The following is a 20938-nucleotide window of genomic DNA, read 5'->3' as shown; positions in this document are numbered from 1 at the left end:
GAAGACCCATATTAATTTTCAGGTCACTAGTTTAATATTAATAAATGGTTTCATCAACTGAACTAGTTTTTACATATAAATCCAGGGTTAGTCCAAATCCTGTTCAAAGTGTAACAAATATACACCATGTTTTTGGATAACTTTATTTTGGTACAGCTATAACAATATTGGTGTTCCAACAAAAATATAACACATGCACAAATGAAAACAAAGAACATGTTTAAACAAGACTATTATCAAGCAATATGGTCCCCTACCGATGAAACTCCAACATTTTCAGCAATATTTCTAGTCTTTTTGTAGCCATAGCAACCACAATTCTTGCCGTAGGAACAAATTGAATTGATGTGCATAATATCCATATTGCCATCTATCCATATTTCAAGTTTCATGAAAAAAATGAAGAACTTTTAAAGTTATTGCAGGATCCACCATTTTCAGCAATATTTCTAGTCTATTTGTTGCCATAGCAACCAGAATTATTGACGTATGAACAAAATGAAATGACGTGCATAATCTACATATTGCCATCTGTCCATATTTCAAGTTTCATGACAAAATATGAAGAACATATAAAGTTATCGCAGGATCCAGAAAAGTGTGACAGACTCACAGAGTGCAAATCATAAGTCCCCTCTGGTTTCACTGCTAGGGGAAAAAAAATTGAACATAATGGTATCTTACAATTCTATAGTTAGCTAACCAAATTAATTAAAAGGATAAATGGAAATTATTATTTCAAATATGTATTACTCGTTTATTGGAGTGTCTTACCATATTTAAATAGTGAAATACTTGCATACATAAACAGTACTGTTGTGACAATTAAAATACATAATGTTTCCATAAAATTCCCAATCACCCGTGTTCCAATAAAAATGAGCAAAAATAAATAATATAATTATAACTCACTATGTACATGTACAACTCTTAAACATAATACTGATAATGCAGGATAGTAAAGAGTATATTTTTTATGCCCCCTATGATACTAATTTACTAGATCTAAGGCAGTTAATATGTTTCACATACACCTATTCTGGTTTCATGTTACACGTGCATTATACAAACATGCATTGCAAACCAGCTGTGGTCTTGACAAAAACAAGCTTAATGATATTCACAAAGTATTATCCCGGATTAGCCTTTTTGTGTTTAAAGGATGTCTCTTCTTAACAAAAATTCAGTCACAGCCGAGAGTATTGTCAGGGACTACGCATTATACACATGGGTTAAGCCCAGTTTTCCCATAGTGCAGGTCAAATCTAGTATTGGGCCTCATTCATAATCAGTGTACTTGACAATAATGTGAGCACCATCACGCTGTTATGGGCGTTATGCTTTATGAGGCCAGTTCAGTCTAGTGCGGAGCTTTCATAAAGTTACTCAAAGCTTCGTGGTAGGACTGTGCAAAATATGGCATTAGACCCATTTTCGCATGATGAGTGTTGTGTTATTCTGGAAAAGATCCAGGTGTAATCAGAAAGCAGGGGAAGCATCAAACCAAGAATATGGCAAACTGCCACCCCAGCTTGAAATGTAACATGATATGTTATAAATGAAAAGTAACAAAACAACAAAATGTTATTTAAATATTAACACACTATTCCAACAAAATGATCAAATAATGAGTTTTATCATGATAAATTGAGAAACAAACAAAAAGTGCAGCCATAAAATGTGCCTGAGAAGAATCAAGTTCAGAATGTACATGCATCATTCCGGTAGACAGATAAGACATTGAAAGTTTCAGGTATGCATAAATGTGTGCATTAAATAAGAAGATTGCCCCACAATAACAGATGGCAAATAAAAATATAGATGAAGTTTGATACATATAAGAACGTTTGAGAAAAATGACAACAAATCCATTTGAACGTTCCTTGTGCAACACACACCAATGTTAAAGGACAGGGAGAATAAATAAATAAAAGCATAACTGTTTGGCACCATGAGAGTATGTGACAATACCGTGAGTACACAACAAATAAAAAAAAATGGTTGTGGGAAAGAAAAAGCAAACAGCAATGACATGATTATTGATTGCAATAAAAAAAACTTCAATTCAGACACACCATATACTCCAAGTAAATTTGAGAAAAATAAAAACAAGAAATAAAATCTCAGCACACTGCCTAATTGTTTAAAAAATGTAAGTATGTATGCATATTTGAATATGTTGACTGAAACAGACACAATCAATTTGCTTGGTCCGAGCCAAAGTCATTCAACATAAAACCAACATACAGTAAACAAAAATGTTAGAAATGTGGCCACCTAAAAGCATATCACTATTTTAGAATAGCTAGGATCATAAAGAAGAATTCTCTATAAAACCTCAATAAATCGTTTATTACCAATAAAACTGCAATTGAATTGTGTCACACAACATTTCTATGTTTTTTCTTCAACTTTTGGATCTCGAAGAATCAAGATCACTTTGTTAACAAGCATAGAGAGGATTTTGTCAGAGGGGTCCATAAATCCCCGCTGCATCCACTTTGGAATTGTGACGCGTGCATGCGTGAATCCAAGCTTCTGGAGGACATAGTCCACGCCAACTGGGTCAATCTGACGGCTAGCCCAGTGTAAAAACCTGCGCAAAAAAGAAATACGGTTAGAATGGACCTTACAAACATGCTTTTCTAAATATAAAAGATTAGTTTTCATAATCATCTCCATACAGTTTTCATACTTTTACAAAGTCTAAAAATAACCAAAGAGTGTGTAGTAATTCCTTTCATGGCTGTTTGCAGATATTTGTTAATGCATGTTCACATAAATAACTAAATTTTACACTTGCAAAACCACACACACACACAAGATCATTCTGCCTCCCAGTACCTGACAGTGGGTTCTAGCTGCCATGTCTTGCACTGGTATTCCCTCCAGTCTTGTTGCAGTACGGTGACTGGGTCGATTACTTTCTTTTTGTCCCCCTCTACTGGGGACTTCACAGCCTTAGAACTTGCACCTGCGATTGACCCTCGAGCACCTAATAAAGGTATGTAAATTATTTGATAGCTTTCAAAGTATATGAGGTAAATTCTGTGAACATGGGGCTTAATGCATGTGTGTTAAGTATAGTTGCAGATTAGCCTGTGCAATCTGCACAGGCTAATAAGGGACAATACTTTCCGCCTTGACTTCATTTTTGCTTAGAAGAGACCTTTAAACAAAAAGAACTATAAAGGGGAACTTGTCTTCCCTGATTAGCCTGTGTTGACTGCACAGGCTTATCTGGGATAACACTTCAACCTCATGCGTAAAACCTTATTTTCAAAGAGCAAGTCTCAAATGAGTAATAATTTAACACTTTTACACTTAAAACTTGAAGTTGATAGAACTTATAGAAACTAGAAACATTATAGTATACTAAGAGATTAAGGTACCTAAACAAATAAACAAATCATTTGTACAAGACTTTTAGGAAAATTTATCATTTCACGTATTGGATACCTTTCTTCTTCAGAGTAATGACCAACCTTAACTAATGCAGTCGGATACAATTAACAATTTATTGGCTAGTGCTCAATTGACGACTTTATTCAGTGAAATCCGACCACAGAAAACATAATTCCTATACACATTTTATCAAATTACATGTTATAGTTTGCAACAACGGGAAAAAATTGCCTTAAGTACCACTCTTGTCTTTTTCCTTGATGTATGACATCACAAGGTCATGCAGGAACAGCAGGATTTCTGCGTCCATGGCAACATAGATATGGTCCTCAAACTCAGTCACAAAACTGCATTCAACTACTGGCTTGGGATCTGAAACAGACATTTTACTTTACAAATCTTGTCTGTATTGCACAGCTTTACAAATTTATCTGCTGAAAACATTCTGAGAAATAAGGAAAGAAAAAATCCCTCAAGTTCCTTTTCAATGCAGATGGTTCCACAACTTTAAATCCTATAATCTGCAATATTATCCAATCGCTACACTTGGCAACACATGTTTAACAGTTAAACTATTTTACACAAACATGCATACACATTTTTGAAGATTCTCTAAATCAAAGCAAACATAGTTAAGTATGTGATTTTTGGTTCATGGAGATTAATTCTTTAACCCTTTACCACTGAAAAACAAAGTAAAATTGGCTATATGCAACCAGCATAAAACCATATAGAACAGTCTGCCAGTAACTTGCAGCCTTGTGAGGTTTTATACTGTTTGCTGCTCATCCGTACCTTAAGGTTGAAATTGAAGCCTTAAAAACTTAAATTAAGAGGGAATTCTTTTTAATTTAATTTAATTTTCTTAAGGATTACAGGATTAAAACCATATAGAACAGTCTGCCAGTAACTTGCAGCCTTGTGAGGTTTTATATTGGTTGCTGTTCATCCGTACCTTGAGGTTGAAATTGAAGCCTTAAAAACTTAAATTAAGAGGGAATTCTTTTTAATTTAATTTAATTTTCTTAAGGATTACAAACGCATCAAAATGAGTATATTAGCGGAAAGGTATAACAGTACTGGGGCAAAACCCGGCTCTGTTAATATTAGATAACAGAGTACAAGTTTCATGCATGTACCGTCTTCGACTGGTTCCATTTCTGCCTGATGATGCTTGGTCCGAAGTTGAAGCTGCAGGGATGGTAGGGCAAATATCACCTCACTCTCGTGACTGTAGTCAAACTTACGCTTCCGTTCTGACGGACTCTCGCTGCCGGCTCGCTGCATGCGTGGGAACTCATCCAAATCTGACCAAACAAGAAATTTACTTAGGTTGTTAGTTTAATCCTTTTTATTTAAATAGCTCTATCACTTTAAAAGCCAAAATAGCCACTATCCAGTCTGTTTCCTGGAAATAACAAGCAAATTCATTGAATTGATATCCCCGGCCAATATATTCTGGACAAAGTGTTTATATTTGACACTCAAAAAAGCATTTTTTCAAGATACAAAGGGCCATAACTAGGTTATTAACAGCTGGTGTACAATGCCATTTGGCGTGCATCATCCTTTTATCAATATATATACTCATACCAAGTTTCAATGAAATCCGTTAAAGCACTTCCAAGATATGGCTCCGGACACAAAAGTGCCGGACGGACGGAAAGACGCACGGACGGACGGAAGGACGGACAACGCCAAAACGCCTATGGCGGGGGATAATAACAACTAATTTGATTTGTTAAGATTCGAGAACACTTAACAAGTGGAGATCAAACCCAGGACCACCTGCTTGAAAGGCAGAACATTCCCCAAATAAATAGTGAACCTAGGACCTGCGGCTTGAAGGCTGAAGTTGCCCAAGTGGACATCAATGCCAGGATCTCCTCCTTAAGGGAAGAACACCCTCCTAGTGGGGATTAAACCCAGAACCTCCTGGCTGCAAGGCAGACACTATATCTATAGCACCACAGCAACTGTTAGTTACAGTCCACTCTCGTTATCTCGAAGTTGGCGGGAACAAGAAAAAATATGGAGATAACGAGAGTTAAAGATATCCGATTTGGCGTTTTCAAAGAAAAAAATGAGACGAAATTTCCATTTGTTTTTAACATCTATATACCTGCTAAGTGGTATAACTAAAGCCGGCACCGTTTGGCATAATACTCTCTACTACCCTGGCACCGTTTGGCATAATACTCTCTACTACCCTATCAATTATCTGATATACACACGTTTTTACGAGGCACGATTAAATTTGCTATTTAAATGCTTAAAATGACGTTTTAAGTGTTACAGAATTGCATGAACACATGCGGTTATCATTTTTCTAAACTGTCGAGTAAACATCCGGTAATGTTTCTATTTATAGTTATGATGCAATTGACGTCCAATCAAGACGAGGGTTTTCCATCTGAACACGCGTATATCACGTTCCGGAATACTGAACTTTACATGTACATTTTGTAGTTCTGTAACTTTGCGACGGTTTATATACGCAAAAATATAACTCAATGAATTTTAGAATGTTGTTTGTAAAAACAATTAGTCTTTCGGTCTTTCGGCAGGCTGTGTATTAATTGCAGTTAAAGTGACAGGCCTTACTCAAGTGTTAATGGCTAACGACAATACACATATGTGATCATTGATGCAATTAAAGAATCAATTATCTACCGCACAGAATCGGGAATTTTTCTCACCTTTGCAGACTCTGGGAAAGTTATTTGCACTTCAAGATAAACCACAGTAAATACATGTACAATCAGGACTCTGGACAAATTTATATATCGAGATATCGAATTATTCGACATAACGAAAATCGAGATATGCGATGTTTATTAATATAGATAAAGAAGGAAAAAAGTTGGGACATTGAGCTTACTTCGACATATCGAGAAAATCGAGATATCCGATGTCGAGATAACGAGAGTGGACTGTATGTTGGTACCATATCCACCTATATGCTCAAATATATACTAATGGGGAAAACTTTGACAACTTTCAAGCATAGCCACATTGCATGTGTCGAAACTTTTCTAAATATGATGGAAGTATTCAGTAATAACAATGTAAGCGTGAACACATTTTCTTCAACATATGAAATGCAAAAGTAGTAATTAAGTAAAAGTTTACAAGCATGCAATAAATTATTTTATGATATCAAACAATAAAAATAGGAAGTTTTTACAAGCTAACTAAGTTAAAAGTATTTGTTCTATACATTGTTTTTTAAGATTTATAAGATTTATTTCTTTTTCACTTTGCTGAAACACTCATTTAATTATATAAGAATGAAATTTTAAGAGATTTTTTTTATGTTGTAATATTTATCAGACCAATAAACTTATTTCTACTTATTTTGATTTGTTTGTAGTCCCTTAGAACGTTAAATTTAATTAAAGACCTTTCTTACTAGATTCAAATTTTAAAGGCCTCATTTTCAACCCTTAGATACTGAGGAGTCGCAAACAGCATAAAACCTCAACAGACTGCGAGCTCCTCGCAGGCTGTTCTGGTTTTATGCTGTTTGCACATAGCCATTTTCACTTTGCCTCTGAGTGGGAAAGGGTTAACAATCAAATTCTAATTCTAAAGCCAATACCAAAAACCGTCGTATCCAATGACAGTTGAAGAGCACAATCCAATACCTTTGATTTCTGAGGTAGCAAAGGCGTAGTTAAACCATGCATGGGCGCTGGTGAAGGTGGGAGGCATGGCGTGACCTCGTGACATCTTCAGAACGTACGCCATTGCCATTGGCTTGTCTAGATGAGAGGTGTGGTCATGGCCCACATAGAATGTGAGGTCCTGTACGATGTGGGTGCCTAAACAACCGAACATGATTATCATGGGTGTATTTTAAAGACCACCTCAGGTGAAAAAAATGACCTATCCACCTTTCAGGTTTCAACTAAACTCTTTATTTGTATACAGATCCAGCAAAGTTAATAACTAGTAAAACAAATTTTTAAAGTAAAATTCATTTTAATTATTAAATACACACCTGTTATCTCTAGCTAATCCCTTTCCAAGGAGTTAATTATCCGGAAAACTTTAAGCGCTGGGGATCATCCACCTCTATTAAAAAAAACCAAGTCAGGTTAAACATAGTACAATGTAACCTAACCGGAAAACAAGAACAACAACTCATCTTTCCTTTACAAAAACATAAAATGTCGATGAGCGGGGTGGGAGGTGGGACTTACCGATAACAGGTAAGTATTTAATAATTAAAATGAATTTTACATTAAAAATTTGTTTTAATATCATAAATAATTACCTGTTATCTCTAGCTGATTTTGCAGCTGCGGCGGGAAGGTTCGCATATTTTTCCCATCACAGCAGAACCCATATTTAGGGTTTTCAGCCAGAGATAGTAGATCATGTCCTCAAATTATCTTCGTTAGTACCATATTGTACGTACTTAATTCTCGGATGGCCTAGAGTACTTACGCCATAGAAGAAATTACAGTTTGAGCCACAACAAGAGGACCCAACATATACAAATTGTCTTGTTAGCACTCAAGAGAACGAAGATAAAAAGAGGAGAAGGTGGTAGGATTCCTCCAGAAAGCAGCTTGAAGCACTAATGACAGTGGGGTATAATTAATATAAGCCCACGAAGCCGAAAGAGCTCTTAATTCATGCGGTCTTATCTTAAACAGGGATAAATTGTAACCGGACCGGGGGAAATCTATGCCCTTGTTGTTAATGGCACAACACAACTCGCTTTCTGCGTTTACTCTTTTATTCATTTATAGTTCACATCATTTTCAACAAATTCCATCTTTATATATTACATTCTTAAGCATTCCTTTTTAACTCTATTAAATTCTTATCAGATCTTCTTTAACAAATTCCATCCTCCTATTTCCAACTGTCTCTCTAACTTGTAACTGACTTTCTAACTTTTCTCTTACTGACCTCTACTTCCTTCCTTCATAAAACTTACTTGTCACTCTATTGAAACCCTTTCATCCCTAGAACCAAGTCACACCCACACATCTCACTGACCAATCCTATCTCTCATTCATCCATCGATCATACAGATCCTTAATGCCAAGTCACACCCACACATTTCACTGACCAATCCTATCTATCTCTCATCCAACATACAGTACCTTACTTCCTTACTTCTATAAGACTGTAATTAATTAGCACCTACTAGTAACTAATACAATGTAATCAATAACAAGTTAAACATGTGGTTCCAAGCAACCTTCTACTGCAATTCAGTAGACAAAGAAATCATATTCAAACATATTCACAGAAATCAATTCAATATCTTTAAAACTGTAACTATTGTATTGTATGAATTTATAATGTACTCAATCAAAAATCAAATAATAATATTTGTAACTCTGTGACACATCCTCACTCTCCCAAACAATTTGCTCCGCAAATTAACAAAGCAAAGCTATATGAAAAACACAATTATTCAAAGTAAATTACATAAACAAATAAAGTCATTGTTTTTAATAAACAAACATACTCACAGAAGTTATTTCTTGAATTTCAAAGTTCATCAATAGGCAAAGTCATACATTAGAATTGAACATTCTTTAGTACATATATTTATAACAACAAATCAATAATCATTCATATGTCTGTCAAAATATTGTCATTAAAATCATACGACAAAGAACAAATATTGAAACATATTTGTCACTTCATATGAACATTTTTCACTTTTCACTTTTACACAATTTGTAAGTACAACCACCCTATTGGTTGCAAGCATAATAGTGCCATTATTTTTTTTTAATAGTCATGATAAAACATTATTTTCTTAATTGATTGAGACAACATAATTTATTTTAAACAATGTATATATAGCAAGGCCACACACAGCCTTGTATTAAAGACTTTCCCAGTTTGAACTCATTACATTCATCATTACAGTACCCTTATTAATTCTGTAACCATCTATAGGTTTACTTAAATTAAGAATTATGATATGCCATAATAGTCATATTGTAATTAAGACCTACATCGTCATATTTCTCCATTGCGCCTATATATATGTCTACCTACATACATCATGAAAATGCGCCTTCCTTAAGTCGGTGATCACCCTTTGTACACCTTGATCATATATACACCTTGTATATATCTTCTAACCTTATATCAATGGTTAACAGAACCCCATATTACACAAGTAACTTAAATAATATTGTTGAAAATATAAAAGTCAAGCATTAGTTTACTTATAAAAACTAGTACCATATTTCCCATTCCCCCCAAAAAAATCAAATAATGACCGGTCAAATTTTGAATTTACACAGTACATAGTAATATAATAATAAAACTTAACTTAGACATTTAGCCCAACATTACAGGTTAATTGCTATGGTAAGGTAGCTTATTTGGTAAGTAACTGGCTTTTGAATTGTCTTTCTACTTCAAGTGCCTGCTTCATTGGAGAAGTGTTCACCCCAGTACACTTCTTATATTGACATCAGTTAACATTGTAAAAACATGCTACATTGAATGTGTGTACATTATTTTAACTGATTTTACTTTATGATTGGTCGTTTGCGAACCTTACCAGAAAATGTGTACTTAATGTGAAAATCTTTCCTACTATTTTCTGGTACCTCCTCAGCATTTTTCCATTGTGACATAGTCTTACCCTTACAATCTTTGTATCTTACTTTGTACACAATATGTCCTTTATGATATGCAGCCATTAAAATTTTATCAAACTGCAATGAACTACCCTGCACTGTCTCATCACTGCCTGACTGATCCAGTGATTCGTTTGCAATAATCTCACCATTAGTGACCTGATCAAATTGACCCAAATCCAATTGAACAACATCCTGTCCTACTAGTTCAACAGGGACATTTGTCGGTCTTAAATTTGGGTTATGATACGGTCTTAGCCTGTTGGCATGAACTACATTTTTGATAGCCACATGAGATTTCAAATCTCGAAGCCTGTAGTTAACTTTACCTATCTTTTCAGATATGTAAAAGGGGCCAACCCATCTCTTGGTCAGTTTTGGTGACAGTCCTGGCTGTGTCCTAGGATTATACAGCCAAACATTGTCTCTAACATGATATTCCACAGCACTAGCTTTCTTGTCAAACTGATGCTTATATTTCTCTTGTGCTTTTGAAATATTTTCTTTGACCAGATCCCTACATACAGCTTGATTTTCTAGAATGCGCCTTAGGTGTGCCTCATGAGATGTACCAGCAGTTTCTGTAGGTAACAAAGCTGTGTCCAACGGTAACCTGCATTCTCTACCAAACAAGATATAATAGGGAGAGTAACCTGTGGAGTCAATGCATGGACTAACTCTGTAACTTAGCATGATGCTTGGAAGTAGTTGAGCCCAGTTTGTTTGCTTTTGATTACAAAAGATCCTCAATTTTTGTAAGACCACACTATTCATTCTTTCAACAGCTGCATTTGTTGCTGGATGATAACTGCTAGTATTTATTTTACTGATTTTGAAAATACTACACAACTCTTTCATCAGCTTAGAAATAAAGTTTGCACCTCTGTCCGTCAAAATCGAATCTGGACATCCATATCTGCAAATAATTTCATCATACAATTTCCAAGCAACCTCTTTTGCTTCCATTGTAACTAACGGAAACGCTTCACACCACTTTGTGAATGAGTCTACAATTAGCAGAACATACTTGTAACCTTTCTCAGTCTTAGGCAAAGGGCCTAATATATCAACATGGATACGGCTAAAAACATCACCAATTGGCATGGGTTGAAGCAGTGCATTTTTGTGATTGACAAATCTTTTAGCTTGCTGACAAGGCTCACATGATTGACAGTAAATTTTAATATCCTTGTACATTGATGGCCAAAAGAACTTCATCCTAATTGCCTCATATGTCCTTTCAATGCCATAGTGACCTCCACTTAGAGCATCATGGTATGACCTTAAAACCGTATTCCTAAATTGATGGGGAACGGCTAACTGCTTTTTGACTTGATCCCATTTGTGACCTTTTGTCCTGGGATGATAGAAATGATAAAGAATTCCATTCTCTATTTCATAGTACTGCGCCTCAGACACTAGCCTATTTGCATCATTTCTATCATCGGGCACCCTCAAGTTTTCTTTATAGTCAAACATTGGACCAAAACTTGCATCACTTAACTGAGCTTCCCTCATTGTTTCATTTGTTAAGTCACATATGCTGAACATGTGTTGAGCTGGATCCAAATTCTCGTATGTGTCTATTGCACAAATCATTTCTGATAATGCATCATTTTTGCGACCAACTTTAAGAGAGATTACCTCAGAACAGTTGTTTATGACATACTCAATTTTGTATTCTTTTACAATCATATCTGTTTGAATTGAACAGACTTGTGGATCAATCACCACATCATCACAATCATCATATGTATCATCTTTCTGAGCTTCATATTCACGTCTAGACAAAGAATCTGCGTTTGTGTGTAGTTTCCCTGGTTTATGTATTACATCATATTGGTAACCTTGCAGAAAAACAGCCCATCTTCCCAGACGACCACTCATTCTATTTTCTTTTAGTGTTCTCAAAGCTATGTGATCAGTAATGACTGTGAATTTGCGGTTTGCCAAATATGTATGGTAATGCCTTATCCCTTCTACCAGAGCTAAACCTTCCAGATCACTAATGCCCCAATTCCTTTCAGCCTGGCGCAAAGCTCTACCACCATATGAAATGACCTTCTCCCTACCTTTGTCATCCTTTTGACCCAAAATGTAAGAAATGGCTTGATGGCTAGCATCTGTATACAAAAGAAATTCTTGTTCGAAATCAGGGAATGACAGTATGGGTCCCATTGTCAACCTTTCTTTTAACAATTTGAATGCTTTCTCACATGATTCATTCCAATCAAACACAGCATCTTTCTTTAACAGATCATTCAAAGGTCTAGCAATATGGGCAAAATCCTTAATGAAACGTCTGTAATAATTTGCAAGTCCTAAGAATGACCGGACATCAGTTTGATTTTTCGGGCAAGGATAATCTGTGACAGCAGAGACCTTTTCAGAATCTACCATCAAACCATGCTCTGTGAAAACATGCCCTAAGAATTTTACTTCTTTGGCAGCAAACATACACTTGCTTGGTTTCAATCTCAAATTTGCACGAAATCTCTTAAAGACCTCAGACAAATGATCCAAATGTTCTTCAAATGAACGACTGAAAATCAGGCAGTCATCAATGTACACTAGTGCATACTTGTAGTTGATCCCTCTGAGAACTTCATTTAGAACCAAACTGAATGCCGAACTACTGTTCATGAGACCAAAGGGTAACCTATTAAATTCGTAGACACCTTGATGGGTTACAAAACCTGTTCGATCTTTTGTTTCTGGATCTAATGAAATTTGGAAGAAACCTTGTGCCATATCTAAAACTGAGTAAAAACTTGACTTAGCTTGCCCTAAGGAGTCTACAACATCTTGGAAATGTGTGATTGGGAAATTCATAGGCCTAGTAACCTTATTCACACCACGAAAGTCAATAGCAAACCTATATTCACCATTCTTTTTCTTTACCAGAACAACAGGACTTTGCCAAAGAGTATTTGATGGACTTATGATGCCATGTTCTTCTAACTCATTAGTTTGGCGCTCAATTTCAAGTCTTTGTTCAGGGGTAACCCTATACGGACGTCGCCTTACTGGAGCAGCATCTCCAGTTTCAATCCTATGCGGAAAGTATTTAGTATGTCCTAATTCTGCAGTTTTTGTTGCAAACACATCTCGATTTTTACCGAGAAAAACCCATAATTTATGTTTTTGTTCTTTGCTTAAATTTGAGTTTTCCAGATCTATACCAATAGACTTTGCAATGTGTATATATTCTTCATCAGACATCTCATCATTCTTGCAAGATATTTTATCTATATTTTCTATAGCTTCAGTTTTATACTCCAAATCCATTACACTACTGTCAGAATCTATTCTTTCTACTCTCGCTACTGGCTCATTTTGGCTTAAGTGGACCCAAACATTACTAGGATTCATGATTTGCATACAAGTCTGTCCCTTTTTAACCTCAGCAATTGCTCTAGCTCCTACAGCATTGTTTGAACTTGGTAATGTTCTAAGAGGTTCTATGATTGACATTGAATTTGAAACATCACCTTTAACTTTGACTCTAGCAACCGTAACAGACTGAGGTGGAATACTTATTCGATTAACCAGTCTTGCTAAACTTGATTTGCGAGGTGACGCAAACATTTTCGCTACAACAAGACCACCCTGAATTTCAACCACATCATTCTCAAAGTCAATCCATGCCTTTTGATCCTTGAGGAAGTCACGACCTAAAATGACCGATTGATTCAGCTTTCTGAATACATGAAAGGTCTGTGTAATTGTTAACCTACTTATTACCATAGGGATAACAATTTTACCCATGATTTTCATTTCTGTACCATCTACTGTCTGAGCAACTTTTATTTCAGAATTTTGTATTTCATATTCATTGTGCAGCCCACTTTTCCTATACATGTCATAAGTCAAGCATGAAATTGATGCTCCACTATCAATCATTGTAGCCACAGAAAATTTTCCTAGTCTTATATCAATTAGGTTTCTTTCTTCCCCTAATGTGAAACATTTACCAATCTTATGATTTTTTTCCCCTTTTTGCCCATCCCCAAAAGTGTGTAGGACAGGCGCGCGTCCCTATTGCCTAACATTGTGTGTTCTTGCTATATGACCTATTGCATGGCATTTATAACATCTGGCACCCCTATGCCTACAATCAATAGATAGGTGATTGTACCTACCACAATGTTCACATCGCCCCGCCTGTCTTCTTCCTTCATGTGGTTGCCGCCGCCCAGGTGTGTCATACGCCTGCTTGAACATGGGTCTTGCCTGCCTTCCAGTCCCTCGACTGTTATGTTTCGTGAAAGCAGTCGTCTGGTTCACTGATGCTTTGCTGCCCTCCGCCATTTTCGCCAGTTTCACCGACTCAACAACGTTTGTGACGTCTTTTAAGAAGACAAGCTTCTTAACATCATCATCCAGTCCATGGACTATTTGGTCGAAGACCTCCTTGTCTGATCTTCCAAGCCTCTGGCCAACTGCTTGAACCTTCTCCACATACGTGACTATATTCTGTGTGTCCTGCTTTCCTGATACAAATTTGTCGTACAATGACAGTTTTGACTCTTGTTCTTCAAATCTCAACATAAACGCATCCTTTAATAGCACATAATTGTTCCTTGTGTCTTCTTTTAAGGACATAAACCATGACTCGCCTTCCTTTGGTATTGCTAAGCACAACTGTAAGCATTTTTGTTCGTCATTCCATTTGTTTAAGTCTGCTATTTTATTGAATTTTGCCAAAAAGAAAGCAGGATTTTGTTCAAGATCAAATTTTAGCAACGGAATGTCCATTTTTGGCATTTTGAAACTTTATGTTACCAATTTAGTCCACTTGTTTAATAATCACATATACCCGTATTCTCCACCATTATGTAACCGGACCGGGGGAAATCTATGGCCTTGTTGTTAATGGCACAACACAACTCGCTTTCTGCGTTTACTCTTTTATTCATTTATAGTTCACATCATTTTCAACAAATTCCATCTTTATATATTACAATCTTAAGCATTCCTTTTTAACTCTATTAAATTCTTATCAGATCTTCTTTAACAAATTCCATCCTCCTATTTCCAACTGTCTCTCTAACTTGTAACTGACTTTCTAACTTTTCTCTTACTGACCTCTACTTCCTTCCTTCATAAAACTTACTTGTCACTCTATTGAAACCCTTTCATCCCTAGAACCAAGTCACACCCACACATCTCACTGACCAATCCTATCTCTCATTCATCCATCGATCATACAGATCCTTAATGCCAAGTCACACCCACACATCTCACTGACCAATCCTATCTATCTCTCATCCAACATACAGTACCTTACTTCCTTACTTCTATAAGACTGTAATTAATTAGCACCTAGTCTAAGAATCTTTAGTCGCAGTCATTATTTATAGTTAGAGCTGATAAGCATACAGTCAGCATACAGTCTGCATATTGAGTGTGAATTTAACATGAGAAGACTTCCAAGACTGTAACTAATACAATGTAATCAATAACAAGTTAAACATGTGGTTCCAAGCAACCTTCTACTGCAATTCAGTAGACAAAGAAATCATATTCAAACATATTCACAGAAATCAATTCAATATCTTTAAAACTGTTACTATTGTATTGTATGAATTTATAATGTACTCAATCAAAAATCAAATAATAATATAATAATATTTGTAACTCTGTGACAAAATCACTGGATGAAAGAGAAGAATAAGCTTTCTTAATTGTCGAGGCTATCCAACGGGAAATAGAAGCCGCGGTCACATCCCCCCCCCCTTTTAATGGAATGAAGTCTTTTACGAGAACCTCGAATAAACTTTACTCTCTTAAGGTAGAACTTCAAAGCCCTTACCGGGCAAAGGAGTCTATCATCATTTTCATGTCCACAAGTTCTAGAAAGACTTGGAACTTTGAAGGGTTTGGAAGCCATAGAGGGATGTTGATTTTTAGCAAGAAATCCTGGCTGACATAATAATGTAACAGATCCATGGACAGCATCAAAACAAAGATTGTTATCTTCTTTGGAAAGAGCATGAATTTCACTTCTCCGTTTGGATGAAGCCATAGTAAGAAGAAAAACGGTCTTCCAGGTTAGCAACTGTAAAGAAGCCTGATCAAGAGGTTCATAGGGAGCTTTAGTAAGAGAACCAAGTACACAAGCTAAATCCCATTTAGGAGCCAGTGTTCGAGATACAGGACGTTTAAGTTCCATAGCTCTAATCAGGTCCGAAATCGCTGGATCAGCACAGATTTGTGATGACTTAGTAAAAGCCAATGTATGCGAAATCATAGATCTGTATCCTTTGATAGAGCTAAGAGAAAGTTTCTTATTATGAAAAAGATAGATGAGAAAATCCGCTATGCGTCTAGCAGAGGGATTGAGGGGATCAATTTTCCCTCGAATACACCAATTAGAGAAGAGTTTCTAGCGAGCATCATAGACTGCTCTGGTTGATTTTCTCCTTGCAGAAGCAACCAGGGTTGAAGCCCTGACAGAAAAACGTTTCTTCTACAGAGATTGCCTGATAACGGCCAGACGTGTAAGTGAAACATTACTGGATCCGCATGTAGTCTGCCGCTTTGAGATAGAAGATCTGACCTGTGAGGAAGTTTCCTGGGATAATCGTCCAGGAGACTGAGAAGATCGTTGAACCAAGATCTCCTAGGCCACCAAGGGGCAATCAGGAGTATCCGGCATGAGCGCACCCTGATTTTCGCCAATATTTGGGGAATTAGAATGGGTGGGGGATAGGCGTAAGCTTCCAGTTGGTCCCAAGCGAACGAAAGCGCGTCTATTGCCCACGCTGCTGGATCGTAAACTGGACTCACATACAGAGGTAGTCTGTAGTTGTGTCTGGTCGCAAATAGATCAACCAGGGGATACCCGAACTTCAAAAAGATCTGGTTGGTCACTTCTTGATGAAGTGTCCATTCCAATGGAAGTATCTGGTGTTTGCAAGACAACCCATCCGCCAGGGTGTTGAGGCGACCTGGTATGTATTTGGCCAGAATAAAAATGTTGAGTGTTTTGCAAAAAACAAGTAATTTCTTGGTTTCCAGATACAGGGATTGAGAATGTGTTCCCCCCTGTGCCTGGATGTAAGCCACCACCTGATGAGACCACAACCCTGAAACTATTAGACTGAGAGGTTCCAGGTGAGCACCCCATCCTTCCTTGCTCGCATCCGTGATTAGATGTAATGACAGTTGCAGAAGAAGAAGTGGTACTCCTGCTAAGAGAGTCTCCTCGCCTAGCCACCACTGAAGATGAGACACTAGGGAAGGATGCATTGAAATCTGTTTTAACAGATTGCCGGGAGACCATTTCTAACAAGCTGAGAGATAATGCTGAAGAGGACGTAGGAATAGACGTCCCAACTGCACAAAGTCTGCTACTGAGCTCAGGATACCGTTGAGAGATAGGAATTCTTGAGCTGTTATATGAGATTGGGACAAAACCCAGTTGACCTTTACCAGAAGGTCTGATATACGTTGACCTGACACTCTGACCCGATTGATGTGTGTCAAGAAATTCATTCCCAAGAAAGTGAAGTAATGAGAAGGAATGAGGTCTGATTTGTCTGCATTGAGGAGTCCTAAAGAGAGGAGTTCCTTCCAAGAGAATTCAAAGTTGGTCAGAAGTAAATGACGATCGAGCCGGTATAAGAGCCAGTCGTCGAAATACTGAAGAAGAACAATCCCGTGAACTCGGAGGTGAGCTCCGACTGCAGCCATTAGTTTGGTAAAAACTCGTGGGGCGGTCACCAACCCAAATGGCATGGCCCGGAACTGGTAGACTTGGCCATGAAAGGCGAATCGAAGGTACTTCCGGAAGTTGGGATGTATAGGAACATGGAAGTACGCATCTTCCAGATCCAAAGACACCCCCCAGTGCAGGGGTTTGATGGAGTTCCGTATGAAGGAAGGAGTCTCCATTTTGAAAGTTGGTTTGAGAAGGTACATGTTTAACACTTTTAAATCTATTACTGGTCTTCAGGAACCATTTTTCTTTTGAACAAGAAAAAGACGATTGTAGAATCCTGGAGAATAAGGATCTTGAACCCTTTCTACCGCCTGTTTTTCCAAGAGCCCGAGAATGGACTGTGGAATATGTGGATGCTGAGATACCAGTTCTATCGGAACGCGAGAAAGTGAAGGCCTTTTTTCAAATTGAAAAGTCAGGCCTTTTGTAACCAGAGAATGAACCCATGCGTCCGAAGTAATTTGAAGCCATCAGTTTGAAAAGTGGAAAAGTCTGGCCCCGACTGGTATTTCCGGCATCGGAGGTTGTGGAGGTAGAAAGGGTAGGGGCCTAGAGCTGATAAGACGGCGGTACGCCTTCCCCAGCAGAAGGTTTGAAATTCCTCTGATCCGGCTTGGGTTTGTTCTTTTGCTAGAATCTCTACCAGAAAACTTCTTAGAAAAAGAAGGTCTGTTATAGGAAGAAGGCCTTTTAGGACCCGACCGTGGATTAACAGCAGGTCTTTTAGAGAAAAAATTGTTTCTCTTAGCTTTCTTGGGTGCTGGAACTGCTGGTGGCCTAAAAGAAGGCTGCTTAAAGGCTCCTTGGCTTGTTTCTAGCTAAAGGAGCATGAAGTTGGTCATCCTTGTCAGCTGTGATTGCTTCTTGTATCCTTCCACCAAAAAGGAAACCTGATGTGAGAGGAGCCGTTCTGAGCGAGTTCATACCTGGTTCTAAGAGAAAATCTTTAGGTAAAGATGAAAGGATAAGATCTCTACGAATCCTTAACATCTCAGACATTGAAGAAGCAGCATTATGTGAAAGGGATAATGCTGTTCGTGATAGGTGGATCAATAAATCCCGAAGTTTTTCCGGAACAGAATCAGACCAATCACAAACCAAGTGTAACAAGGTTGCTAGCATTAAGTCTACCTGGTTGGATAGACCTAACGATCTTCGCTCTCTACTTTCCCATTGTCCTATCTTGGAAAAAGGGACAGACACTGAAGTAGATGAACTAGGCATCGTAAGCAACAGCTTATTGATGTCTGGATCCTGTGATGGTAATTTAGAACAATCTAAACCGGAAGTCGGATCGGGTACTGGTGGTTTGTAGTTATGTTCCTGAAGTTTAGACTCCGCAAAATCCTTCGGTACTTTCCACATATCTCCTCGTTAAGGAATCGTTTTATTCACTGATTCCAACGATTGAAAAACAGATAAGACAGTAGTACCAATTGGAAGGCGTGTATCCAAGCGGGAACGCGCCTTAGTAACCATGGTGATCAAACGTACGAACGAGTTGTTCAGTGATCGAGATCGTCGAATTAGAAGAAGTCTTCACAGGTCGTGGACACAACTCTTCACCCAGAGTCTGGAATATCAGCTCGTAAATTTGATTACTGGAGGCCAAAAATTTATCCGTATCAATGTCTGCATCCGATTCAGCTTCACTCTCTACAGGAACAGAGGTGTGTAGAGAAACAGCAGGAACAGGAATGAAACTATCTTGTGCCAGATTTTCTGGTAAAGATGAATTATCATCCAGGACGTCAGCAATTTGATAATGCTTATCAGCATTGACCAGTACAAAATGACCAGACGCATTCTGTACCCATAGAACATCAGGATTCAAATGGGTAGCATTAGGGGGTACACGACTAGATACGGTCGAAGACACACGTGGTGCTGATAATGTAGCAGTAGTTGTTAGCTGCGCTCCTGAAGTTCCAACATGTGTGGCTGTTAACATGGGAGCCTACACATGTGGTGAGGAAACATGTGATTCCATAAAGGAATAAGACGGTGATCGACTATCCGAATGATAGGTACGATGTCCACGTGAGGTTTGTCGACGTGCTCGTTTTCTGCGATGTCGCGATCTGGATCAGCTGTGACGAGACCAGGATCTTCTGGAATAGCGTCTCCGTGAACGACGACGAGATCGCTTACGCGCGTAGCGGCGATGAGAATCACTCGGCCAAGATGAGCGGGTCTGATGTCTACTCCTTGATGACGAAGATTCATTCGTCGATGACGAGTTGGAAGAAGAGTAATCCGATGATGAAGATCGATGCCTTCTTCTGACTGTTGACCGGTGACCGGACTGGACCGGACCGGTGAAGGTGACCGGACCGGTCACCGATGACTGGACCGGTCACCGGACCTGTGACCAGCCGGTCATATCATGACTGGACCGGTGACTGGCCGGTCATATCATGACCAGACCGGACCGGTGACCTGCGGTCATATCATGACCGGACCGGTGACCTGCGGTCTTATCATGACCAGACCGGACCAGTGACCGGCTGGTCATATTATGACCGGTTACGTCACCGGCCAAAGACCGTAGAATGGCGGCTGCCATTTGGTCAGACATTGATTGATCCGTAGGTCCACGATCAATGTCGCAGGTATGTATGGTGGGAGTCATACGGTCAGATGATGACCGACAGACCACACCACCATCGTGCCCGGTATCCGGTGACTGAAATGTCAGCTGGTCATCTGTGACCAGTGAAGTCACCGGATAATCAACGTCCGTTAGAGGTGCGTGGCGTTTGCGGCTCATCGACGTCCTACGGCGACCAGCTTGTGTCCATATGTCTTAACACCATAATTCGCACACCGCACATTTTTTAAGTAGAGTACAACCGGTACATGCCAGGCAAGTGTCGTGAGAATCACACCTTGCCTTGATGTGACCACACGAACCTCTCTTTTGTAAGTTCATTTCTGAAAACAAAAGAAACAGAAAGAGCCTACAACAGACAAAAACCAATTGTTAAATTTAAACCACAATGTAAATAAACAAACGCTGTACAATTGCCCTCAATTATTTATTGAGGAAAAAGGCACGAAGTCCTCGTGGATTACCTATAGAAGGAAATGGAACGAAAACCTTGTGGTGCACGTGCTCATGTACATGAGCACTATAAACAAAGATTAGTGTTTTTCCCAGGAGGGCAAAGGGGCATGGTGC

At 38.2% G+C, this 20938-nt stretch overlaps 1 protein-coding gene across 1 annotated transcript in view; it reads right to left on the bottom strand.

The window, feature by feature from the left end:
• Positions 1–126: 126 nt before the first annotated feature.
• LOC127877959 (transmembrane protein KIAA1109 homolog) overlaps positions 127–20938 on the bottom strand; it is a 151506-nt gene continuing 130694 nt past the window's right edge. The window contains exons 73-77 of the mRNA XM_052424284.1: positions 7053–7229; positions 4545–4712; positions 3646–3777; positions 2845–2995; positions 127–2596 (exon numbers count right to left, since the gene is read on the bottom strand). Coding sequence (XP_052280244.1) covers positions 2395–2596; positions 2845–2995; positions 3646–3777; positions 4545–4712; positions 7053–7229 — 830 coding nt within the window. The 3' untranslated portion in view covers positions 127–2394. The remainder of the gene's footprint in view (positions 2597–2844; positions 2996–3645; positions 3778–4544; positions 4713–7052; positions 7230–20938) is intronic.

Source organism: Dreissena polymorpha, chromosome 4 (genome assembly GCF_020536995.1).
Source record: "Dreissena polymorpha isolate Duluth1 chromosome 4, UMN_Dpol_1.0, whole genome shotgun sequence".
Classification (NCBI taxonomy): domain Eukaryota; kingdom Metazoa; phylum Mollusca; class Bivalvia; order Myida; family Dreissenidae; genus Dreissena; species Dreissena polymorpha.
Note: the sequence above shows the minus strand (reverse complement) of the source record. Positions and strands in the feature narration are given on the sequence as shown.